The sequence below is a fragment of the Liolophura sinensis genome, chromosome 7 (genome assembly GCF_032854445.1).
Source record: "Liolophura sinensis isolate JHLJ2023 chromosome 7, CUHK_Ljap_v2, whole genome shotgun sequence".
Classification (NCBI taxonomy): Eukaryota; Metazoa; Mollusca; class Polyplacophora; order Chitonida; family Chitonidae; genus Liolophura; species Liolophura sinensis.
The window spans coordinates 45,101,698-45,129,348 of NC_088301.1; the positions used below are offsets into that span (position 1 = coordinate 45,101,698).

Consider the following 27,651-nt stretch of genomic DNA (forward strand, 5'->3'; position numbering starts at 1 on the left):
TTGTCACTTTTATTTACAAAAATAAATTAATGCTTCCGTAATTGTACGTGCAACGTAAACCGACAAGTCATTGCGCATGTCAGACATTTGGAGCTTAAGTCAAAGTAGCAGGAAAAACACACAGGAAATAAAAAAAAAACTGAAAACAACATGTCAGTTTGACAGCCGTCCTATACAACATGACGACATACCCCCCACACTCCGTAATAACATGTACAACGTCAGGGGACTCACGACAAACCTACCCTATCTGAGAGACAGATGCCATTTATTTCCATGTTCTACACATTAATGTGTTAACCTCTAACTGTCATGGAATTATGTCATAAGAAATACTGCTGTGCGCATGTGGCCTAAACAACAACTAATAACAGATTGTTATTTTCACAACAGCGTAGTCTTAAGACAGTAAAAAGATAAAAATTAAACATAAACATACCATGAAGTTTCGGAAGCACAGACAACAGCCCGTCATGGAATTGTAAACTACATGTATATCGGTTGCCATGCCAACAGTTCATCATGCAAAACATCTGGTACTACTTAAAAATTCATGCGAAATGTAATTTCTTAACTTGAATTGAGTAAGTTAACATTGCTTATGATAATTCATAATGTATGCAAGAACAAATATATGCCATGGTGCTTCAGATAACATCTGAACAGCGGAGGTAAACAACAGACTAGAACATGAATTGTTAATACTACATAAGATCACTAACAAACGTATAAAACTTGGTATACAAAGAGGAGTAAGAACCATCTCCCGTCTAACTGTCCTCTGAAAAGAGGGGTTCGGAAGTTGTTCCAAAAGACGCGAGTGGTAAGACAGTCTTTACTACAATCATCCCTAATATCATACACTTATAGCCTCATCTGTCCATCTGTCTGTCTGTCTTTGAGCAGCTTTATGTTTAAAGTAAAAGAAAGCTAAAATATGAAGTGAAGTTCACCTTACAAAAACTGCATAAAAACACTTTCATTTATTTCTTCACATTTTTTAAGAGTGTTGAAAGGCATTCAAATATTTGAAAACTATGGTGGGCTTTATGAGCCTTATGAAATCTAGGAACTCTGGCCTGACGTCACATTTTTTCCTGCTGTTCACCAGAAGGTAGGAATTTTTGGTAACATTATTTCAGTAATCTTTCACTCATGGGTAAAAAGTGTTATCCCAACATTCAGTCTCGTGATTAGACATGAAAAAACGTCCTGGGACATCAGAGTTCCTAACCTCTGATACTATGATCCATAAAGCCCACCCTAGAATTCAAATGTTTGAGCACCTAAGTCTTTTCACGAAAATCTAAAAAAAAATAAATGAAGGTATATTTATGTACAGTTATAAGTGACATATTTAGGGATGCCCACTTGTATTTTTTGAGGTCTTTTCGTTTAAGTTATATAGGGATTTGTATGAAAAGGTTAAATTAAATTAAATTTTGGCCTTGATTGGGATCAGGATGCTGGAATTATTTTAAACAATTCTTCACCACAAACACAACTGAAATGCAGAGCACATGTAACTGTCTGTTTTGTCTTTATATGAGGATTTATACATTTAGAAGGTTTGAGCTCTTGGAGTGCCTCACAATTTAGGTGTAAGCTGTGATCTCAGACAAGATGATCTGAACACTGTAATTACTTTGAGAAGTTGCGTCTGAACAGACTTTGGAGGTTTACCTCAAGCTACAGGTAAGATTTGACTTGTAGTCATATTTACCTGCCACAGCAAAGATTAAGATGTTCATGGTGCATTTATAGTCTACTCAGGTAAACGATGGGCATAAAAAAAGAGAACAACTTATTGAACTTTTAATTTTTGATTTTTAATACAAAATATTCATAACAAGTGTATTCATGAGTTATGGATAACAACAAACCAGCAGTAAAGATGTTGTTTTCTGTGGATAAGGATAATGTGAATGCTTATAAATTATTGCTTCTTCAATCAAAATTTGTCTATCATTTTGGTGGAAATTAGTCATGCTATACACACACAAACATAAGCTTGAGACAGTAAATTGAAAAGAAAGCATGAAAGGTGTAAGTATGTCAAAGGTCGAAATTTCAAAGTAAGTTATTACAGAAAATGTATGTTATTCTGCCTTACCATGCTACAGTGTTATCATTCAATCGAAACCTTTCATATAGTAATGCATATAACTAGGAATTGCCTTCAGCTTGACCAACTGCATTTTGCAACAGCACTACATGCACCTATGGATACTTTATTAAGTCCCTACATCACCCTTACACATACTACGATGCACGCACTAAATGTCTACACGTCTGACAGTCACAAAACATTAAGAAGTCATGAAAGGGAATGACATGCCATCAAAGACGAATAGAGTATTCATAAATATGGTTCATTGTATGCACAACCTCAATGAGAGACATAAAACATTACAATTTGATTTCTTTCAAAATATCTTTGCAAAACATGTACCCGGTTATTGATGCAAGGGAAAGACCAGACAACTCAGATTAGCACTTAAGTTATAGGTCCATTCACGAAGAGCACTATGTCTTTGCTTAATCACCATGAACATGGTGAAAATATTGGAAGGTGCAGTCAAATGGTAAAATGCAGATGAAATAATTAAACTTAAGGAAAGATGAAGCCATAAACAAATGAAGCACTAGCTGTCAAATTATATATAGTTGCAAGTTTTTTTAAAAAAATAAAAAGATATGTTGCTTCTTAAAACAGGTGCAATAAGGAATTATATCTCCTCATCTAATACACCTGCTCACAGAACTTCAAGACTGTCACATACACAATCACCTTCATGTTGAGTAAGTTCAATTGCCAGTCAGGAAACTGCTGAAAATCTCTTAATATTTGCAAAGTTTATGGCACTTCATTGGTATGATACAGTCATGAAGACAAGAAAATTGGCAAAAAGGAAACACAATTGCATCCATTTTCTACATAATAAGTCTATATGAAATCTACAAAAGCATCATATATTTTGTCAATTCATGTACATACGTTATGTACATTTAGTTACATGTACATCAAAGTCATCAGTAGTCTCAGAGATAAACACCCAATGAATCATTCTTCCAAATTAGGAAACTATTCACTCTCCCTTTAACCACACATTCTCATATGCAATCACCCAAAGTAATGCAAAATATTGTTTTCACAACAAATCCACCTCACTTTTAACATAATGTACAATATTGCAATTTGTTTCATACTTATTTACTTAAATGAGAACAAACCAGATATTGTACACAAAATTTAACATTAATTTCTGTTCTTGTGACAAATTTGTCGCGTGTTGTAATAGTGGCTATAAACAACCCCCAGCAGTAACAATAAAGCTTTGCTATCTCTAGAAGACTGGATGTAAATCTTTAATGAGTTTCAGGAATGTGATTCTTGCAGTACATAAACATCAAAAAACCTTTGAAAGAATGAATCATCAAGGTTTAACATCACAATGGCAGTATTTCAGCCATGTACATGGAGTGGCGATGTTTGAAAAATAATCAACAGCTATGATTGTCTGGTAAACTGTGACATCATCAGGTAAAGCTTGATGACTGATTGTTTATGTGCCCTACCTTATAACAATAAGATAAAGATGGCTGCTTCAATGGTTAATGACCACAGTATGCCTACTTCGTTAAATAGTTCTAGCAAATGTAACAAATGTAAAATCTATGACTAGCACTTGAAGACTAACAAAAGAACATGGTATAATATCTGTGTGTAATACAATTTTAGCAAACAGAATAAAAAAAAACATAATTACAACAGTTTGGCTTACGAGAATACCATAAATTTCCTCTTTAAACTGAATCAACGTAAATGCAATTTGGCGGATTTGCAATACAGTGTAGACACATACATGTACACAATCACACATCACTCATGCTTTTGAAAAAGTAGGAAGAAACCAGTATGGAAAGATCCTCCTCTCTGACTAGAATTGTACTGTGTAGGTAATGCCAAGCCACTGGGATAACAACTCCAACGATTGATTCTTCACAAAGATGATGCAATGCATTTATCACATTTGAAACAACCAATCTCTGTCCCTATATATGTATGTGTGCTCATTATTGAATCCATTAGCACATTAAAAGGAAAGCCAACAGTAGTCTGCCAGGTGACATCTCATGGACTGTAACATCTGCAGAGACATCGCACGTCCATGGTTGATGGACACTTACAGTGGAAAGAGCTGGCAAACTTTGAGGAAACCTTTGTATCTGTTGTCACAAACCAATGATGCCTCTAATCACCGGTCTAGTCACCTGTTGTCTTCACCTTGACAATAATAAAGGAAGATTATATATTTAAGCAGCCTTACCCTTTATCTTGGTTTGACCTTGGCTTGACCTTGGCTCTTGGCTTCATCAGTAATGCTTCATTGCTAATGATAACAACCCTTTATATAAGTACTGATGACCCATACATTAAGTATGGACTGAAGCACACCACATCCACAGTTCCCTGTCTGGCAGACAGAAACTTGGCAATTAACCAGCCAAAAGCAAAGCCTTCATGAGGAAGCTGATGACTGATGTGAAAGTCAGTCAACACAGGGCATTTAATGGGGGTGGGTGTTAACATCCTTCACATATTTCTATGCTTCAACAGATGTTTTTTTTATCACAACCAAACATTTCATATATTTTATTTACATAATGGTATCTCAGTATAAAGTTTATTGTAGATATAAGCCAGCAAACATCTCCACCACTATAGCTCGCCACACACAACACGCAGTCTGTACAGTATAAACGGAAATGTAACTTTGGCATATCATCAGTGATATAAAGTATCTTTAACACCCAAGCAATTGGGAGAAAAAAAATAACACTTTTCTCTGCGACTAAAACAGCTTGCACCACGCAAAGTTTGTTTTATACTTTGATTTGCTCCTGCCCTTTACAGGGTTGCTGAGCACTGTCGCCATGTTATTATTGCCAAGTGGGTTTTGGTGCCGGGTGAACATGAGTGAAACTGCCACATAATCCGTCTCTCCAGGAATCGGAAACGTGTTGAAACAACACATTACTTTGCATGACCAGCCACTGGCCCCTAGATACCGGACAGCTAGGGCGTATATCATTAGCGCTGATGCTCTCTGTCACTTGGTGCTTTTGTAGAGCGATGAGGTAGAATGCACAACCTTTATTTGTTAAGTTCAGGCAAGTGCTTTGTACTAACGCAATTGAGTATACCTCTACAGAAGCCTAGCTTTCTTGCCAGATGAAAGGCTGTTGTCTCTGAGGTCGCCACTTCAATTATATTCATCACAATGGTCAGTTAGGGCAACACCTGTCCTCAGATGTGTCTGGTTAATGTTACATCACATCAACTCAGGTAATGAACACTTTCATCAAATGCACTGACCAGCCACGTTAAATGATTTGCCACGTCACCAGATCCACAAGATGCTTTGTATATACTGTAACACAAGGCTTCCGATTTATATATCACATATATCAAGTTAAAGATCGAGACAGCACAATGTTCACCAAAATTCTTTCTACAAAAATGGGAAGACTAGAGTTGTAAGGACTAAGGAGGTAGACAGTGTTAATCGCGATAAAGATGCCAGATCTGTACTTGATGTTGGGTCACCTCCTCTTCTGTCCTCACGTTTGTGGTTAGATGTCTGATATTCACCATTTCTTTGATCTGGAAGTGGTAAGACAGAATTGTAAAATTTCAGTTGCCACTAAATAGCCTTATTTCAGTTACAAATTTACTACAGGTAATGCTGAGTCAAACTCTGAAGTAAGAAAATACACTGTAGATATCACTTGCTAATAATCAGCAACTTGAAAGGGAGACAACTCATGAAAAATCCTCACACATTGCTGATGCAAACAATAGAGTGTGAGGCGTTGTAAAGGCAATTCAGACTCTCCCATCATCTGCAATGTATTAAACACTTTTAATTGCATGGATTGCTTTCATCTTTACAATTAACCAGTGCCATTAATATACCTGTTAATTATCAACTATACAAGAAAGAGCACAGCCAAACTTTCAACTGTAAAATTTTTCTACTGGTACATGTACATGCGTATGTCACAAAATTAGCAATTCTTGTGCTGCTATCTTACCAGCTGCATCTTCCATGACTACATCCACAAAACTGGGATCCCTTGACCGCCCAGCCTTAGTCCGCGCCCAGACGTAAAACCTGTACTGGTGACCACCAGACAGGCCAGTGATTTTGGCCGCTAACATGGAAGGGTTTGGCACCTCAGGTTTGAGAGGTTGGATAGGGCCAACCTCTGTGACACTCACTGTAAACCAAAAAGATGACTCAGTCAATATCTTCTTATATTGATTTCAGAATGGGTAAAGTAAAGTTATCTTCCCTTAAATTCCTACTTACAGCACATTAATATATAGGTAGTATATGTCACAGGCACTTGTATCACCCCTTCCTTTAGTTTTAATCAAAGACACATTATACTGACAGTCGTTATAAAGTATCTTGTATTAGAGTGCAGGGGCAGATAACCCTGATATGTCTGACTGTGCTACATACACTCCCAACCTCTCATGAGCATGAAGAATATATACCCCATAGTCCGGTGATCCATACTCTGTATCAGCTGTGTAACATAAACTTTAACTGATAACTTTCTAATTGCCTAGTTATACATATCCCACATGAAGAATAGGGCTTTACAGTTACAATATGTATACGTTTTCAGGCAATTAATGGTCATTTATTACTTTTTGCTTACCAATGATTTATGTTTGGTGGATATGATCAGTGTGCTGCAATATTTATTGTAACCTGACTGACTTATAAATCTTCCACCTTGCCTAATAAGGTATTAACTTTTCACTTCCAATATCCTATTTCTTCATAGGACTCCAATATTTACAACACAGCTTTAATAAAGCTTTTATGGTGTATTGCACTTGTTCAATGCAGATGTACCTGCTTGGTACCCAATGTCATACCCCAGTAGTATGCCATTGGGTTCATCAGGGGGAAGCCACTCCAGCTGAACATAGGAGCTGCCCAATGCCTCTACACGTAAGTCTCTTACTGCTCCTGGAGCTAGACAAATCACACAAACATGAAAACATTTAGAAACATTTGTCACTTGAACAGCCAATACAAGATCATGTGCAAGTTTTTACATCGAGGCTTAAAAAAAGACTTAATACTACTTTTCATAACCATCATCTTTTATAAATCTGCAAGAGGTTTCCTGACCATTATAAATGTAAATCAGAGAAAAACCAATTCTGTGCATAGACTCTATTACAACATGTGCCTACTAACTTAAATGATCTACTAATGAACATCAAGCAGGCCTACTTTTTGTACTTCACAGTAAATCCTACCAAACGAAAGGAAACTGGTGAAATCCTTTGTTGTCCAGAACAAAATAAGACTACTCTAAAGAGTGCACCTGTATTATGAATAAAATATGCTAAGACTACTTACTGCCCTCTGGGGTGAAGAAGTCAATAGTCTGGCTAGGTGGGCCAGTATAGTGAGTGTTCATAACAACAACCTGTGCTCTGAGTGCTGTGTAAGCTGGTAGCCCGTTCAGAGCAGCACGGATGTCAGGACCATGGGTCCTACCTGGACTATCAATGAACACATCTATCTGACGTAACCTATGTCTCCCTTCACTTGACTTCCAATAGCGAATCTGAAACATTACAAAAATGAAACAAGCAATGAGAGATTTGTTTCAATGGCTTTGTACTACATCATGTTTTATGCCCATATATATTTCAGAGCCGTCAAAGGCTGAGACAATAAGCTCTTGACCAATGAAGATGAATGTTTGGATTAAGCTCTTCCAGGACTGGGGGTTTCTTCAGTGCTTGTTGAAACGTAGCATGGTGGTTTCCACTAGCATCTTCCTAGATTGCTCCACGAAAAACCCTGACCTTGATCATGTGGGTGGAATTTTCCTGTGTAACCTAAAATCAACATGTAGGCACAATAGCCCTTAAATCATACATATGTAACTCCAGGCTCTCATTTTATCCTTAAAAACTGCAAATGCATCTAGTTACAATATAGGTCCTCTGTCTTCAAAGTTCTCAACACCTGTGGTGTTTTATGACATGCTAAGGTCAATAAAGGTAATTATTGTATAACAAATACATGAATCAATGGAATGATGTGGTTTATGGGCAATGTTTATTAAAAAGTCATAAACTACTGAAATATTCCGGCAAAAATTTTTTCTTCAATACATTAACAATCATGGTTCAAGCAGCTAGAAAACAAGGACTTCAGAGTACAGGAAGCAAAATTATTTTCATGATCAAAGGTTCTACTTTAATAACTTGTCACACCCTCTGGACATTTGATTGAACTAGGGAGGTGATCACATATAATAGTACCACTCAGGTGTTATAAATATGGTGTGTATATAGTGAGCCAGTGGTGTAAATGTAAAAAACAGAACATTGAACATTGAAAAAATGTACCAGTTGTCTAAACTCTGCTTCGTATTCCACACTAATATGCAGCATCCTTGCCTTCATCAAAGAAGAAAATGTATGAACGCATCAATACAGCAAGGGATGAACAACCAATACAGCAAGTGTCAAACCCATACTGTAAATGCAAATAACCCATATTGCAAGGACGACTGAGAAGAAAGCAACAGACGACACAATCAGGGTGAGATGATCAAATATCAGGGTCAATGAAGTTGTGCTGCTCAGTCCCTCTCAAACAAATTGATTAAGGTTTCTTGAGACGGTCTCTTCACAGTTGAGACTCTGGAAGTCTGAGAAACATATTCAGGTCAGACGAGCCAGAGGAAAGACTAACGATGCATCAGACACCAGAGAAAATTGGAAATTTCCAAGTGCATGGACTTCAAAAGAAATCTGCGACCTGCACTACAACACATTCTCTTTGTAATTTGCTCTCCGTTAAATGTGCTCAATTTCTCTTTCTCACATCAATCCTTTTATTAGCATTTTTATCAACATATTAAATGAACATGATCAAACTTCAGCTGATTTTAATTGCTGCACTTGATCCCAGTTCCTGATTAAAGATTTGCAGCAAACTGTGTCTTTCTTAACTGTTGCCCAGAAATAATCCTTCCTTGACAATAGGGTTGCAAAAAAAAAAAAACAACAAAAGACCAATTTCCAGAAAATTCCTATCCACTGACATCATGTTGAATTTAAATCCTTTAGCACAATGTCGCATTCGATTTGTTAACCCCTGTTTCAACCATGAACTTGGCCATGCCACACTCACAATAGCTAGTTAGTTTGCTATAACTTTGTCCATGTTGAGGCAGTTTGATGCAATTTCTTTCTCAATAAGTGCATCATTCCTTGGATACACACACACTGGTAACAGATTTTCATACACTATTTAGGGCTAAAGATGGCCCTAAAATATGATAGAAATCACATGTAGTATATTAATTTAGACACTTCACATACAATGTAAATCCATGATTTACATGTACATGCTATCCAATTCATTATATTTCAAACTTTTTACAAATTTCAGTCAAAAAGTAGAAAAAGCTAGAATAATAACATAATAATGACTGAAAAGATAAAAATCCATTTCCTGATCTATAAAAACTTCATAAACCTAGCCATCTTACCCTGTACCCTCGAAATCTGCCATGTATTTTTTCCACTGTCGTATCCACAGCTTCCCAGATGAAGTGTGCAGAGTGCGGTTGCACTGGTTTGTCAGGATCCAATCGGAAATCTTTTGGTGCTACTTGTGGCTCTGAAATATGATATACAGTATTTGCAGCTTTCAAGTGTCAGTGTATGTTGGGAAAATTGACGACACTCTAATAAACCACACTTAATATTTATTCCAAAAATGAAATCATTTTGTATTTAATGTCATCATTATTATTATGCTATCATCATGCAAACATAATCTTGTAATACTACTCATACATGCACACTACATGTGCGCATTTTACATGAAAATTCTTAGTGGATCTACAGGATCATTCACACTATACATGCACTTGTGGGTAATTGATATGCAGATCCCTATAATACAGATATAACAGAAATTGACCTTACTGCATAAAGTAGTCCACAAAATGTAAACCTACATTTATCATCAATGCATATGATTGTGTTTAGAGGGTTTCCTCAATTTTTTATAACTGACAACACCTGTTCCAAAAACTTATGAACTTGTATTGTATGTAAAATGATAACATAATTGCAGGGTAGGGTTTATTTATGTTCCAAGTGTCTATTTCATTTTTCGTTTCACAAACAATTATAATATATAAACCAGTCTGTACCTGTGAATTATAATACGCAATTATACACATCTACAGTGAAGTAGAGAGCAGAGGTTATCTCCCCTTATACAGCAGTGTCCAGCCCATATAAAGCTTGCAATATCTGCAGCTCTTGGGCACAACTCATTCTTTTCCACATTAGCTGTCTTGAATAGGAATGCTTTCAATTCTGTTATTACACGTCATCTTTACTTAGCAGAAATGACAATGACTTCCTGTTACTTTATGACATTATTATATTTAAGCTTTTCAACAGAGGGCTGTGAAATTCTCCAGCGACACAGATTTGTATAGGCGTACTGCTTGATGATGACTGCCTGCTTAGTGTATGAACTGTGTCATTTCAGTGCATGCAGCAAAGGGTATATTGGACAATAGCTTCTTACTTAAGCTAAGAATCAAAGTGATTTCCAGTTCACAGTACCATGTAATGATATTATCAGTATTAGGTATTTACACTTTCCGAATATACATATCACAGACTGTTGTGCCTAAAATTGGTCACGACAGCTTTGTATATTGGACCAGGAAATTTATGTTCGGCACCTAATTGCGCCAGCAATATATATGAAATATCTAGACCATGTGGCTAACAGATCTCTAAAAAAAAGACTATAATCTATACAGAATGTGTAAATCCCAAATAACGATAATAAAATCCGAAATAACAATAATAAAATTAAAAAAATATTAAAAAGTATAAAAACTTTGTAATTGACATATACCCATTTCCACACATTAAAATACCAGTAGTGAAACATAGGTGCAAACAGAAGGAATATCACACAAATGTGGAGAACAGAGATATGTTATTTTAGACAAACATGCATCTAAACAAGATTCAATTTCCTTAACGATGACACAAACTCACCATCTTCTCCTGATCTACCAAGGATAACGAATGCAGGTTGGTAAGACTCCCCGATGTTATTAACAGCCTTGACCTTGACTTCATACAGACCATACACAGTCTCCACATCAATCTCAATCTGGCCTTGTTTTGAATTCTCCACGACCTGACTGTGCCAATAGGTGCTACCTTTGGGTCGCCAACTGACAACATAGTGAAAACCTGGCCCATTGTGTAGAAGTCGTGGCATTGGCTGTAAAATAAGGGAGTAAACGAATACTTAGATCAGCACACATATCAATACGATACCAAATGGATTAATAAAATACACATAACATATGAAATGGTATAAAAATCATTACAAAAAGGTCATGATTGTGTATACTTTTAGGGATTGTGTTGATATTGTGCTACACAAAAGTAGATCTCGACTGCAGAAAAGTTTCCATCAAGAAATTTCAAATCAATGACTTCTTGGTTTTGTTTTTTTTTTTAGACAAAATCTTTTCACGTTATTGAGTAGGCTTCAGTGCCCCTAGCTAGCCCTCCAGATTCTGCCACTGCTTCAAGATAAATACGTATTGATGATTTTTTTTCTTCTTTTTTTCATTTCTCAGGCTTTAGATGCATCTGTGAAAATACCCAGCCAACTTGACCAAGAGTAACAGGTTGAGAAAAAAAAAGCTTTCACATATTTGTAGTCTAAGAAGGTTTGATTTGTAAGTCCCCAAGTGTGTATCTGTGAAGACTTTTTACATGGGAGACAAATCACCTCTGGACTTATCACTTAAGCAAACTAGATAACGCTTTGTTCCAGAGCCACTAAATACGATTGAGAACTAATCTCTTGGATCAGATAAGATTGATGAGCCCTCCTGTACAAAGCAAAAACGAGTCTGTCTGCACGCTAGTCCATAAATCTTCGCCTGAACGGCTCCAAAAACTTCCTAATATCAGTAATTGAACGATAGCTCTAGCAATTTAAACTTTGGACCTAGGTTATGTTTATCACACCGATATGCCACCAAAAAAAGATTGGCAACTGAACTTCCAATAGTTTTTAAACCACAAAAGTTGGACACAAGACAGCTGAGGTCAAATAATGATTTCTAGCATGAAAGCACTCAGATGCACAAAGGATCAAAGTACCACAACTTTTTATGGTTAACTTTTTAAATGGTGCACCTGGCATGATTACTTCTCTGATACTTTTGAGCTTTTCTTATGCTATTATGACCAAGACCATTACCCAAATAATACAACATAATACAACAGATTTCATTCAATGTATCTACTACATGTATTTCAAATATACATTTACTGGTGGTATAGACAGTAGTGTTTTTCAGTAATGTGTGTTCTGGACAACTGCTTTTGTTTGTCAACATGCATTTGTTGCATATGACTGTATATGACTGTCATTCTGCACACTTTTGGAAAAAAACAGCTGCATATATGCATTCATGTCAACTACAATATCTGAGCTGTAACCACATGCATTAATTAATATCTTTGAATATTTTTGCAGACACACCATGAATAGTTATTTACAATAAGAAATAGTTATCTACCAATAAGAAACTTATTCAAACAGTGAACACAAATGGAGTTTCGTTGTCCACTTGTAAGAGTTCTGTCCTTAGATATTTACTCGGCATTTCAGAATCGTTATCGGGGGCTTAGGTGATTAAGAAGCAGGGATGTGCAAAAATAGCTTAGCCAGGAGAAGCCATTGAGATTTAATTCAAGTCCCGGAACCAGCCAGCCCATACACGCCGGCATGCTTTCAATCTTCGTTTGTCCAATCGAAAGGTAATCTGGTGTAATCCTTTGTGAAAACATGACCACATGCACTTGTGGCCCATTTCACTCTTAGACTTAGAGTTCAGGATAAAAAAGATTTTTCTCAATAGCAACATACATGTTTATCAATGTTTTATTGCGCCTTGTATTTTTACCTCTCATTCAACCCCGCGGTCTGATTTTGCATGGTTTCAAACTTCTTAGACCCTATGCATATACCATATTGTACCTCTGACTGTTTGTCAGTCAAATAACATTGCTGTATCAGCCCTTTAAAGAATGGCCAACTGTAGTATCATGAACTATTTGCAACAAAACTAGTGTCAAATGAGAAGAATGAAATAGTTCTGATACCTGTGGACATGTGGCCTGGACAATGACGAAGAAAGTTTATAAATTACACGTTCTGCAATAAATTATTACAGGTACATACATATATGGTGGTTATTTTTTTGGTAATGCAGAAGAATACCATCTAAGAGGCTAATCTGGTGACCACGTACACCCTATGCTATACTGAATACACTGACATATTAAATTTAATGCACAGACATATTTTCATCTTTGAGCTAAAGGGAAAACAAGAGCAATGCACTTTTCTCTAGAACAGAAATTTGCCAAAATCTTGAGTAATTAGAGAAATTTTAGTCTGTCTGGAGCATAATATGCAGTTATGGTGCCAACACAATACTAGGTGCAGTCGATGGGCTATCAGTGTTCTGTGCAAGGGGCTTGGGACCACTTCCTCCAGATGTTGTGTCATCCTACAAAATCCATACAAATATCCCTTAATCATTTATCATTTCCTGGTATCACAAATTCTTGCACATATGATGGACTTTTTCCCAGCCTCTAATCAATTATAAAACATCCTTTTCCATCTCATATCCTACATGTATCATTGAGGAGAATGGAGAGTAAACCCAGGTTTGTGTATGTGAGTGTTCTGGTATAATAACTCCCGTCACAGTAGGGATATCAGGGAGAACAGAGGCTTTAATAGAAGCACTCTTGAGGACAGAGTTATGAAATGCTGGTCTGTGGGAGAGTATAAATGGGGGGTTAGTCACTGGTCATCCATTAGTGGCACAGTCAAGTGACTCAGACTGACATGAGTAACACGATACTGCTATATGCAACACACAGGGTACTCAGGCTATAGAATCATGTAGCCACATGGCCAATATTTATCTACATTTGTTGGCTGATCCACAAATAAAATTATCCAACCTGTGACACTGATAGGCCGAAACATAAAACTATACCTGTTAATGTATCTATGGAATCATGTTTTATCTGTGCCAATGAAATAAATTCATCACTATTGCCTAGCCAAGAAGGTAATACTTTTACTACCATTTATTTCTTAATATCTGTGACTTTTCTACCTATGAGTCAAAGATTAATTTTCAAAAATGCTATTGGAAACTTTCAAAATGTGAGTGCATTTACAGTGTAGATGTAATAGCTGTACATCATCAAAAAGTTACAACCCTAAGCACTCACTCACTCAAAAAGTTACATCTTGGTTTTCAAGAAAGTTGGTGAACACTTGTGCCATAGTTAAACCAATGAAAAAGTGGCTTGGTTTCAAAAGCCAGTTCACGGATAAAGCACAACTTTCAATCATTCAAGTAATTGTAAGCATTACTTTGGTCTGTTTACTGATAATTATGACATCTGGTGGAACGCGGAACCTTACGCTATAAACCAAGGGCATATAGTAATCTACATGTAGGTTTTTGGTGCCTGTACTTTCCATATTCTTATCATTAAATTAGCCTGAACTGAAGTAAGCATCAAAAATATGACAAACGAAAACAAGTTACAAACATACTTTAAAAACAAATTTTGGTCATGATTATGAGTGCTCCATTAATATGGAGATACAGGGAAAAGCAAGGTTACAAAGTGACAATGTTAGTTCGGTTGATAAGGGCTGTCACAGAATTTAACCATTACAAATGCATGCTTTTACTCTTTGAAGGAAACTGTTTCAGTGCTAATGTTCCCCTTGGTGCAGGAGCTAAAACATTTGAAAGCATGCTGGAAAACCACAAGATTACCCCCCCCCCCCCCCCCCAACCCCCCCAACCCCTCCCCCATCCCTACTTTACCCCCAACAACATGAGATAAGATATCAACGATATCAGAAAAAAAAAAAATAATGACATGTCTTAAATGTTATCCAAACTGTACAGGAGAAGTTGTATAACAATACTCCTATTTCCAGGCTTCCTAAAAACTGTGGTGTTGTGAGTCAAATCTACAAAAAAAAAATGAAAAAATAATCTATGCTATCTATAACTATTAATCTGAACACCTGCATATAACAACTATAATAAACAAATGCCTGTTGGCTCAAAAAGTTTGCATCTGACAGTACAGCAAGGAGAATTCGCTCATTATATACATCTATGTTTAACCTGTCAACTCCTTGAAAATTCCATAACAAACCACAGGTTATCAGACTCTCACAGATTTAGAAGAAAATATACAGGCTGCTTTGTATTTACAAACACATAAGTGCCCGCCCCCCTCCCATCTTTCTTATCTGTTATGGAGAACATATACTGTGTTATTCAGACCTACTAACATTTTAACATTTAATCTGTTCCAAATCTGCAAAAATATGGTAAAAAAGAAAAAGTAAAGCAAAGATCTTGCAATATCTGTAAGGATGTGTGTACCAACTTTGAACAGGTTAAGATATTTACCTTGTCTTTAGTTTTCTACACATATTCCTCACAAGATCATCACACCCAAAAAAGAACAGGTGCAATCAAGATGTCACCTTTGCATTCACAATGGGGACATAAACTGTGCTACATATGTCCTGTCAGCCACATTACATTAGAACCTTAGTTCAGATCAAATGTTGGATTCCAGATGTAGCTTTTAATGTCAGATTTTTACTAGTCACATATAAGCGTTGTACATGTAAGATGTACAGGCAAGGAAAAGTTCTAAATTTATTTTTAGAATAACTCACACAGATTTAGACAGCTCCTCGGTCTTTAGACAGCTAAATATTTGTCTAAAATTACATCAGTTACAATGTATGTGAAAATATCACTATCATTATATCACATGTGAGTAGGTTGGGGCAGACTTTTTGGATCTATTGCTTATTGATTTATTGATTTATTTATTTGATGTTTTACTAAATACTAAAGAATACTCAAGAATATTTCACTTGTATTGATTTATTTATTTGATGTTTTGCTAAATACTAAAGAATACTAAAGAATATTTCACTTGTACAACCCAGGGCCATCTGAAGGTACCTTCCCACGTACAGCCGTAGAGGAAGCCTGCGTGAGCTGGACATGAACTCACAGCGATTACATGGAAAACAGGCTCCGCGGTCTTAGCGCTGCACTTGCATGCTAACCCTCTCAGCCATGGATTCTGTCTATTGAAATTAATCATCACTCTTCCCATTCTGAATTTCTACCATCTCTTTCTATGTAACTGTATGGTAAGATTTATTGTGAACATTTGGCAGAATTCACAAAGCTTTTGCATTTGTTCAACATCATGAATAGTTCATTTGTTATAAAGCTTTCCCTTACTACATGTACCTTCCAAATGCCCTGAAGATGAAGAGGCTAACGCAAAATACAACATATGTCACAAAAATTTTAAATGACAAAAAGAACATTTGGGCTAGGGCCATATGGTGATGTAAATGTAGATAGATGGTCATGTAAGTGATGATCAATGAGCTACAAATCTTTGTCTTTGGCTTTGTGCATAACAACTTTCACCCCAACTCCAACCCAAACCCCCAACAAATTAACCGTACATGACAAGACTGACCAAGACAATTATATCTTTTTTTGAACACTCAAGAGAAAACTGAGTCTTTCTCATCAGTCTGTCAATGTCATGTCCACGAGTGACTTGTCAGAAGTTTAAATTGTACTTGTTCATCAAATAACAAGGCCAAACTGCAGTGTATCAGAGAATGATAGAGACATCTTGCTTAAACAGACAAATTAAAAAAAAACAAGCTTATGTTTTAAATCTTTTTGTAATTAAGAAGGAATGCTCAGTCAGTGTTTGAGTCTTGTGCCACAAGAATCGGATGACTCACGTTCGACCTTGATGGATGCTCTCCATCACGTTTTGGCAATTAGCATTCCTCAAGGAGACATTCTAACAAGATCCTTAAGATCTTTAACCCCAGAGCTCAATTAAACTTCTCTTCTGAACACGTCGCAGCTAAATCAGCTTTGTCAACAGAAAAGCTAAGCATCTTCCCCAATAACACCTGTTCTCCATTCTTCATGGTGGCCATAAACACAAATCTAAAAGCAATACCAATCAAAGAAATCAACACAGAAAAGTATCCTGCTTCTATGACATTCAAGTTAATTTGTGAAACTACATGTATTTATTTTTTTTTTTGCCTGGTGCTTTTATATTTCACTTATACAATGGCAGCCAGCATTATGGTGAGAGGAAAACCCACGATCACCTGCAGGTTGCTGCCAGACCTTCCCACGTATGGCTGGAGAGGAAGCCAGCATGAGCTGGACTTGAACTCACAGCGATCGCATTGGTGAGTGGCTCCCGGGTGTGCTGACCACCTTGGCCACGGAGGCCCCTGAAACTACATGTAATACATGGATGGACATGGAATCATACAAAATAGCCACTTACTGTCCATTCTATGATGAGCTTCCCCTTCTTATTGGTAACTGTCCGCACATTCTCTGGATTACCATCAGGATGATCTGGGGGTGTCCAGCAAACTTTCCTGGTGGCATAACTTGGCGTACTTAATCCAACAGAGTTCCGTGCCACCATACGAAAAGAATAGTTCCCATAAGGAAACAGGTTCACAACAGTAGTTCTGACAAAATGTGGAATTTCTTCATCGTAATCATACCAATGGTCTGGGTCAGAAGAAGTATTGAACTGCACAATGAAGTTTTTAATGGCATCGCCATTTTCATTTCCAGGTCTCCACAATATTTCCGCTGAATGTGCCAAGCAGTTGATAACCTGTACGTCCACTGGTTGATCAGGTGGCGCTAAAAACAACAAAAGGTACAATACTTTAAAATAATGATGAAAGGTATGACTAACAAATACAAAGATCCTACGTGTACAATGAATAATGAGCTGTCCTTGTAACAGCAAGACTGTATTTACATTTTTTCAAGCAATTTGCCCAAAGAAAATTCATTGCATCTGAATGTCTCTTCAGTGGAATATAAACATAGCCTATGTGGTTAACACATGTTCATGTTCAGATCCAACTGTGTTGACTAAGTGATTAATGTAGTCACACATTCTGGAAAGATCTTACCTTTGAAAAGAAAAAGGTCATTTGGTTTGATACTCTAAAACCAAATGAATTAAACAGAGCTTTTCCTCAAGTGAATTTTACATCACTTCTGTAGTGTTCAAAATAAATACTATTAAACAAATTTGTAACTTCATTACACAAAGAATCAGCTGCATAAATGTCATTAACCTGGTCGCTTAGGTGCTTTAATTAATATTTCAAGCCACACGTCTTGGTGATCACTCAAGCAAAAAGTCCCCCTGGAGGGAAACCCTTTATAAAAAAGGGGAGGCAACTTCAAAATGACTCGCAAAGAAAGTAATTAGCATGCAAGCCAGGGGCTGAAGAAAATTGGTCTCTCCAACCGCACGCCATTCTGTCTCTCCAATTTCAACCTCAATTTACTGCTCATGTGATTGGAGCCAATCAAATTAACTTACAGACTACTTCAGATGCAGAATTTTGGACCAATATAGCTATGTGGAAAAGAATAATGTATGTCAGAATGCAGATGGTATACATGCATGTGCAAGGTGCAATGGCTATACAACATGAAATGAACTATCTTGTCACTGGTAAAATTGAATTGAACACCTCTAATGAAGTTCTTCAAATTACTAAGCCCTTCCAAGAAATTAGTTTTCTTTTGAAGTTCTTGACTACACTTCATTTCTTTCTGTTGTTTCTCAAGTCTTCAATGTAGGCCATGTTTTGCTTTATTGATGACTCTGAGCTGTCGCCTCTATCAGCCAATCACCAGTGGTAATCTCTTTGGTGGGCCAGACTTGTCTAGGAACTGATACGCTAAATCTTTACAGAAAATCAGTTAAGGAAAACAGACAAATCTTCAACAAAATAAATGTAATAGGGTTAATTAAAATATTTCTATTGAGAAAGTGCGCAGAAAGTCATTGCTTTCGCAGAAAAATATAGCATGTGCAGACTCAGTGAAAAATGACTGACGTTTTTCTCAAATGATTATGACACATGCAGGTGTTATTTTTGCCATTGTTGAATGATAACAGCCTCTGGAGCTGGAGCACTAGCATAGCTGCTAGTTTTTGTGAATGAGCAGAAAATGGCCGATTGCAAAAACCTGTGCCAATGGCTTAAATTTTTACAGCATTTATCACATCCCATGTTCATTCCTGTAACTACACACACTTGTTATGCTGTAGCTTTTTTGACAATTATTTTGACCTTCTATGAAACTAGGTTGCCATGACAGATAATGTCAGCCATACATCCACAGGAAAAGATGGGGCAGTTGTCTGACAGTTACAGCTCTTTCATACACCCCAATGAATTCTCCACAGTTTCCGTGTCATTTCAGAACCCCATCTCCAAGGACCCAGAATAAGGGCCTTGACTTTGCGAAGACGGATAGCCACTAGCCCAGCCAATGAAATCAGGCAAAAGGTTAAGAGGAACTCTAGGCAAAATTGGCTGATAAAAGGACAGTGGCAGTAGAGCTATTACGCTGCCTATGTGTGCCATTCATTCACATTGGTGAAGTAACAATGTAATTCCTCGGCGAAATCTAAACACAAATAGCCTTTCAAAACTTGATTGTGTGGTAACCTTGTGAGAATGGATTTCTATAGTTGACGTAGATGTTCCAGTATAATTTAGTTAGACATATTTACATGTATTAGCCTTCACTGAGCAGAAACAAAGCTTTCTCTCTACCTTTTCTACAGGTATATATATATATATATATACACATGAGTGTTAAGAACATATACACTGTATTCATTCTAGATGTATTTGCAAGGTTAAAAAAAAGACCCTTTATAAACATGGTAACACCTTCTTTTCACCTCTATGGTAAATAACGCTGGAATATACATGAACAGAATTACATCAGTAAACCTGTATGCATCTTTTAAATACGTGAAAAACCTTACACTTAATACGCCATTAGACACTCCATCGAGAAGTCGGCTAGTTCTTTGATGTCCCAGAAGACATCGATTTGGGCGTAGAAAAAGATGGCAATTATCTGTGCCACACAGACGGATGGCGCCAAGATGCTCAGTCTCCCGCAATGCTCAACAAAACCCTCTGCAGCAGGGGAGAAACAGCTCAATAAATTACTATAGGCATTCCGATAAATGTGGAGAACATCTTCAAAACATATTCAGTGGTGCTTTCTTAGTTTCCTATACACGCCTTAGTAAAACTTTCACATTGGATGAATGAGGAACAACCTACACAGTGCAGATTTTCCGTCCTCATGAAAGTGCCAAGAGCCTTTAAAGCTTTCCATCATTACACCCTCGAACAGCATCAGTAAATTTCGTGTTCACTTACCGCCCTTAGCATGATCGATCCAGCCAGTTGTTTTGTGAAATAAGCCAATTATGCCTATACACATACATGTGGTAAGCTATATCTGGCAAGAGTGTGTATTCCCTGCACACAGCATGTGACTGACAGACATTAAACAGACGCCAATGCCAATAAGCACGTTCAGGTAAACATGTGCAAATGTTTTTCAGTGTTAACAAGGCGGTGACTCTCCAAAAAGGGCCCTACTCTAAACCTTATTCAGATTTTGATATAAGGTTGTTTTTTTCATCTTCATTTTTATCTTCACAGCATACTTCTTTAAAATATTTATATTTTTCATTAGCGAGAATGTAAAAAAAAAAAAAATCCCTCCCCCCCCCTTTTTTTCTGAAAAGGGTCAGGTTTTGCCAAACAAAGGTTTTTTCTTTAGGATAGCCTCAGAGGTAACAATCTTTTGTTGCTCAAGCTACAATATACCATTAGTTGTTACAGACACCTGTTTTTTAATTAAACACATGTATATACTGCACACATTTATATCAACAGTTCTCAGTCAAAAGCAGAGAAAACCCTACCTTACATTGTACATGCTCTGGACATAGAACTTCAGTTAATGTACATGCATGCCCTTTCTACAACAAGTGTAAGATAAGCATCAGGATATGGCCCTGACTGCATTTTGACTTGAACGACACATACATCCTGAGTTACATCATCAATAAGCTCAATAATTCTCCATTTTGTACAACCATAAATAATTAATGACATAAGATAGTAAGAAAAAAAGAGTATAGGTTATGGAAGATGGCTTAGAAATGGGTGTCTGATGGTTTGGGCCGATACTAGATAACTGAGGAAACCCATCAATGTGCTCTTTCCATCATTTGCCGATGACTGGATGCATGATGACTTGGCAGATATCTACACTGTGCTTGCCAGGAAGTTATCAATCAACCAACTGTTATCGAGATCTCCATCAGTGCTACTGCATGCCATTTATCTCTGCCCAGCCACAAAATAATAGATTCTGAGGACTTGAATAGACCAATACATCCTCACCACTAAAATTCATATATCTTAGTAATTGCATATATCTAGATTTATTCTGTTAATGTTCAGAAAATATGTGATTCATTATCAATAATAAAAAAAGGTAACAATAAGAACGTGTATACAGTTTCTCATGCACTGTTACTTTGGAATTTTGTGTTTATAGCATGTTTTACTGCTTTAATTCAAACAATTCTGCAACTAAATTTTTTATCACACACTTGATTATCCAATTTAACAAGGTTACTGCTTTGATGTCCAGAGAAATCTGTGGAATTCTCTGGAAAGGAATCCTTTCACAGAAATGTTTTTTTTTTAAGGGAGGTTATCTTGAAACTTTACAATTACAAGTTTTTAAACTCTGAAGGAAAATGCACCTGATGTGGTGTTGATAAGAACAAAGGAGTTTGTTTTAAACAAAAGAACGAGGAGGAAGGCAATTAAGTACATATTCGATATCAGTCCTAGTGGTGGTTACTGATAAAAGTAAAGCTATGTTGTGGATCTGGGCATAAATCTGTCAGCATCGCCCTCTATCGAAAGGGCTTCCTCTGTCAAACTTCCCTACGACAATTTAATGATTGGTATACATCTTCATTATATCTGAAACACTAGTATTAATCTCAACAGAATTCTGCGGCTTTTCTGTATCCTCGCCACCTCTTGGGCATTACCCTCTATCGCTTTAATAACGCACCCCATAAATCTGACCGTTGGGACCACATCGACTGCTGAAAAACTAGCTGGCTTTAAAAAGCCATTTAGAAACCTTTCCCTCAGGATATCGGAAATCTCATATTTCTAATTAAAACCCATGCCTATGATATCCTCTGGAATACCACGCACACACATGTTTATCAGAATTCTCTTTAACACCATACCTTGGCAGGAAATCTACAGGAAGTTCTTATGCTAACCACTCATTATAAACTATCTGTGGCCATGAATGGCTTTTACAAATGATTTTTCTTTGTACTTGATTTCAAAAGGATGTTAAATGCTACACCTGCAATAACAAATCAAAGAAATAACATGTCAGTGTGAAAGATTAATTTTAATAGCTAGATAATCTCTTTTGTCACTACAATTGCTAAGTACAACATTAAACCCCAAGCACTACAACATGTATACATATATTCTGTTTTCCCTCAGTTATCTTCTTGGAATGTCACTTCAAATTTACTTCAATATGAGAAACGTTCAATTATATAATCAATCTCACATAACAAAGCTTGATTTATACAGATGTACATATAGCGATAAAACACAACATGCCAAATAAGACAATTAAGACTTCATTGGCAATAATCAAATACATTAAATGATCTTTCTACTACCATTGAGAGATATATAACATTTGAGGAGAGACAAACACTGAATTTGGCAGAAAAAGGGCTTCTGTTGGGCAAGTCAAATACCAGGAACTGCTAACAAATGTCATCTGTAGCACCGGAAATTATTTCTTATGTAAAAACAATAGAAAACAAGGTTAATCGACTTCATGTAAATTGATCAAGACCAGAAAAATATTAAGAACTATTGGCAGATTGGTATTCCTAATGACTATTGGCAGCTTTGTTAATTTGCAATCATAACATTCAGAGATAATGGAAAAGAGAGGAGCGTTTATTCAAGTTTCACTGTTTATAGCTGATTAAAATCTAATGTAAAGAAGGTGTGCAATAAGCCCATTACTCTGACATTATCATCATTTGGGTATATACTTATATATACTGGGCCTTAGCTACATGTCACTGCACCAGATAACAAAGGATAAGTAATCTGGTTGTACTTTTAGGAGACACATTCAATCTGGGTCTGCTGCTGGCACCATCCATCTTTGTCATTTGAGACCTAAGGCCCAGTAACTAGTACCCATCGGTAGATATTGGTACGGAGTGGCCCAATCTGCCTAGCCATTTGTTTCCTATTGTCTTAACCCTGTTGTAATTCATGGGGAGGTCATCTGATGCGATGCCGACCAAGATCCAGACAATTGTACAGGAAAGATGGAATTGGAGAGAGTTAAGGCTGCCTAGAATCGATCTCCTACTCAAAGCGAAAAACCTCCCCAACTGTTTCGGACTGATCCATTGACGCGAAGGGATCACAAAACTAAACTCGTCTCCAATTTCGTTACGCTGCAACTCATCTAGTATCTATGTCTGAACCAATATTGTCAAATAAAGACCAAATTGCTTCAGACAAAATATCAAATTCAAACGCCAGTTCCAATCATCAGTACAATAGCACAAGAGCCGAATCAAGCCTATATTCTGAGTGGTTTAGCCACTACCAAAACTACATGTATTAAGGAATAAAGCTTATCACACAATCAAGCCACAAGAAATGATGTATAGGTCTTCCAGATAAATTGACGAGGGTCAAGAGTGGGCTCTCCAGCCAACAGCATGTCAATTTGCATCAATTAATTACTTCATCCGTATTCACATGAAGATAGTTTTAGGAATTCCAGAGTCCACCATGTGGAGATAATTTAAACTCTGACCTCTTTCAGACAGAATTAGATTTCCGCATGAATACCATGGTAGTCTGAATGAATATCAGAATGTTTTTCTCTGGGACAGAGGCCAGCAGTGGGTAGCTTTAGCACACTCTTGTTCGTTTCAGTCAAACATCTACGAAAATGTATGCACCTTCTGTACATTATGTCTTTCCTTTGTTAAAAAAGATTCGTTTTTTTTTTTCACAACCATCATCATTCAGTATGACAAATACCCAACAGCTCAATAATGTGAGTGCCAAGTGTGTCTGCAGTCACTGATTATATACTTTCCATAGTAATTAGAATTCTATTACCTAAATTTGCACTTCAGATATCACCACCTACAATCTTCTCACATAATGGCCCTTTGAAAAGTGCTTACAGCTTTTACTCCATATTATAAAACTGATTCTACAAGAGCTAATATTACTGGTGTCAAACTCAAAGAGACAAACTACAAAAATGGTTCCATACTGAAAAATACAAATCGAAGTAAATTCACTACATGTGATTTTATTTATGCTTAATGTAGATTATCCTTTTTGGTTTAGTAGGTCACAAGAATTCAAAGCATTAATTACAACTACTGCCTTTCATCTAAAAAGTTTGGTATCTAAAAATGTACTTTCAGATGCAGAGAAAGTCCTTGAAAGTTATAGATATTAATTATGTACCATTTAACCATTTTCATTAAACAAGCTACACAGAAACCATGATTTTTTAATTACATGTATAACCTTAAATGAATAGTTTGTCTTCTTTAGATCAAAACTTTCAAGAAAATTTTTTGTCAAAATAACATATCAAAACATGCAAAGTGCATAATCACTCTTCTTCGTAATCTATGTGTTTTAATCTTATTCATGAAAAACTACAAATATTATGCATAACTGTCCTTCTGTTTGTAAGGTCTAGATATGCTGCGAGTAGCAAAGGTTACTAATTGGGATAAGGGAAATGAAGTACTTCCTTCTTTTGGATGGCAGAAAATGTGGGGTCGAATGTTAGATAGTGGTTCAGATTGGAGAGATTCCAAAAGTCTTATTTGGTAATAGCGGGGAAACACAAATTGGGTGCCCCATCCATCTTAATTACATGGCTGCACCTCTGTGCCCAGTGAGGTTTCCAGCCATCCTTGATAACAGTGACAAGACTGGCCAATTAATTTTTATCCCATTTATCCCAGGGAATCTGTCTTTGATTAGATCATGTAATATTTTTGTGATATCGATGGTTTGGACATCTGGCCACAAAAAAAACAATATGTGATCTTTACAGCTTCAGACAAGACAGAACTTAGGCCTAGGACTTTACATCACATGAACTAGCCACAAACCCATGTTGATGTCAGTGAAAATAAGACAAAGACGTGTCTGTTTTTGTCTCCAAAGTCTACAGAAATGGTTACACTTTATCCTAACCCTCTCTAATCTTATACTGACATGAGTTTTAGGCTATATATTGGTATTACGACTGACAAAATTCTCTAATAATTCTTAGATACTTGAAAAAGGCCAAATGTCCAGTGTTCTAAGTGAACACCATGATTTACTTATTACATTAACAAGCACCATCAATCCTAAATAGTTGTCACCTTTTTTAAGAGAAACAGAAAACTATATTGTATCTTAAAATTTTATGGCCATGGCAAGCCATAAATTGCAATGAATTAAAATTTCATGAGTTATTGTGATTAATTTAGCATCTGAATATGAAACGCTTTTGAAGGAAAAAATTAAAATTCCAACCAAAATGCCAGTTTATTGGGTAATTCCAGTGTATGAAGATAAGTTAGATAACAAAATATGTCAAATGAACCTGCAATGCCAACCACTGCAGTGATATCACATGATCCCACATGTTAACTATTAAGGGGTGAGCTGAGCATAAGAGCCACAACGATGAATTAATCCTGACATAAAACAAGGCCTTCTGGGACATGGGAGAGCAGCTGACACGAGACAGGCCCTTTTCCATCAAATTTAATTCAATTTTAGCCTAAAGCTGTACGACTTGCAGCAAAAATATCATGCTGTTCAATCTACTAAGAGGTTTGCAACAACGCATTTTTTTTATCATCTAACTGCAGTTCCTACACTGTAAACTGGAAATATGTTGAGATGGAATCAGTTTTTCATACATATACATCTCTCTTCCACTCAAATGATCCAGGAACACTGGCATTATAATTGATAACTCAATTTTTTTAAAAGTGTTTGCAGAAGTTTCACACCATAAATCTAGCGGAATGCCCTGGAAACTTTTCTACATACTATGGGGAGTTTATGATATCAATGAGTGTGAGTTATTGATATCAGTGTTTGACTTGCAAATGGATAACATGAAGTGAAAGCCTATTAATTACAAAGGTGTTTGGCATGTATTTCTTCACAAAGACAAGAAATTATTTACCAGGTCAGGTGAACTTCACAGTTTAAAACGGCTATAGCAGTGAGAGTTATTTAACAATTATATTTGCTATTCTAAAATATTGGCAAAAGATTGAGTTGAATTGGTGCTAACTGATTTTTTCCCCCAAAACCTCTGGGATATTCTCTTTAATGATGAAGCAAACGTTAACATGAAGTATATGCCAGATTAAAGATCATTATACACTGTCCATGAAAATAGTTTATATGAATAGATATAGTAATAGATATGTGTGTGATCACTAACACACACATGCTGATTGATGTTTAATGTTTCGTGCTTAAGGATTTTCGCCACTATGATGGCGGTCAGGTTTATGAATTAAGGAAACTGTAGTAAAAGCCATTAATCTTCACCAGGTACCTGACAGCCTCGTGACTTAAAGCAGCAGGTGAAACAGCAAGAGCTGTACTTGAACACACAACCCCATTGGTCAAAGGCCTGACAGTTGCAGCAAGCCAGCGCTTTAACTACCTGAGGAGGTGAGGCCACCATGCTATTAGACTTCTACACTCAAAATACATATGGCTGTGACTTCAAGTCCAGCTCATGCATGCTGGCTTCCTCTCTGGTCTATCAGCAACCTGCGGATGGTTGTGGGTTTCCCCACAGGCAGAGCCAGGTTTCCTCCCACCATAATGCTGGGCGTCATCATATGTGAAATCTTCTTGAGTACAGCATACAACACCAGTCAAATAAATAAATACATCAAAATGGATATGCATACATTGTTATAAATGCATTTGCCAAATGGATCCTGAAACATACAATTTACAGGAAAAACGATACCCACTTTATGGGTCACAACAAATCACTGTAGAATCTGATTTTTAATAGCAGTTTACTCCCAATGCCATAAGTCTACAAAAATCAATTTAATCATTTTCGTGGATATGTACAAATCTTATTTCCAATAAATAAAATGTTATGAAAAACATTTAGAGAATGAATTCATTGCAGCTTACCTTTAACTTTCAGCTCTGCAGCCTTCATATCCATGTCCACACCTACTGTTGCCACACAGGTGTATATTCCATCATCACTTAGCGACACCTTCTTAATTAACAAGGTGTTCTTCAATGGGTCTACTTCATACTTGGGTAAGCTGGTATTAATGTAGCGTCCCTTGTATTTCCATCGAAT

General features: G+C 36.6%; 1 protein-coding gene across 1 annotated transcript; it reads right to left on the reverse strand.

Annotated features, from left to right (window-relative positions):
- Nucleotides 1–8: 8 nt before the first annotated feature.
- Nucleotides 9–27,638, reverse strand: LOC135470041 (neuroglian-like). The gene is made up of 8 exons (XM_064748749.1): nucleotides 27,474–27,638; nucleotides 17,600–17,973; nucleotides 11,150–11,381; nucleotides 9,607–9,737; nucleotides 7,452–7,662; nucleotides 6,936–7,058; nucleotides 6,100–6,285; nucleotides 9–5,668 (listed from the first exon to the last, which is right to left on the reverse strand). Exons 1-8 carry the CDS (start codon nucleotides 27,505–27,507, stop codon nucleotides 5,517–5,519), a joined length of 1,443 nt encoding a protein of 480 aa, XP_064604819.1. The 5' UTR covers nucleotides 27,508–27,638; the 3' UTR covers nucleotides 9–5,516.
- Between the last annotated feature and the right edge of the window lie 13 nt (nucleotides 27,639–27,651).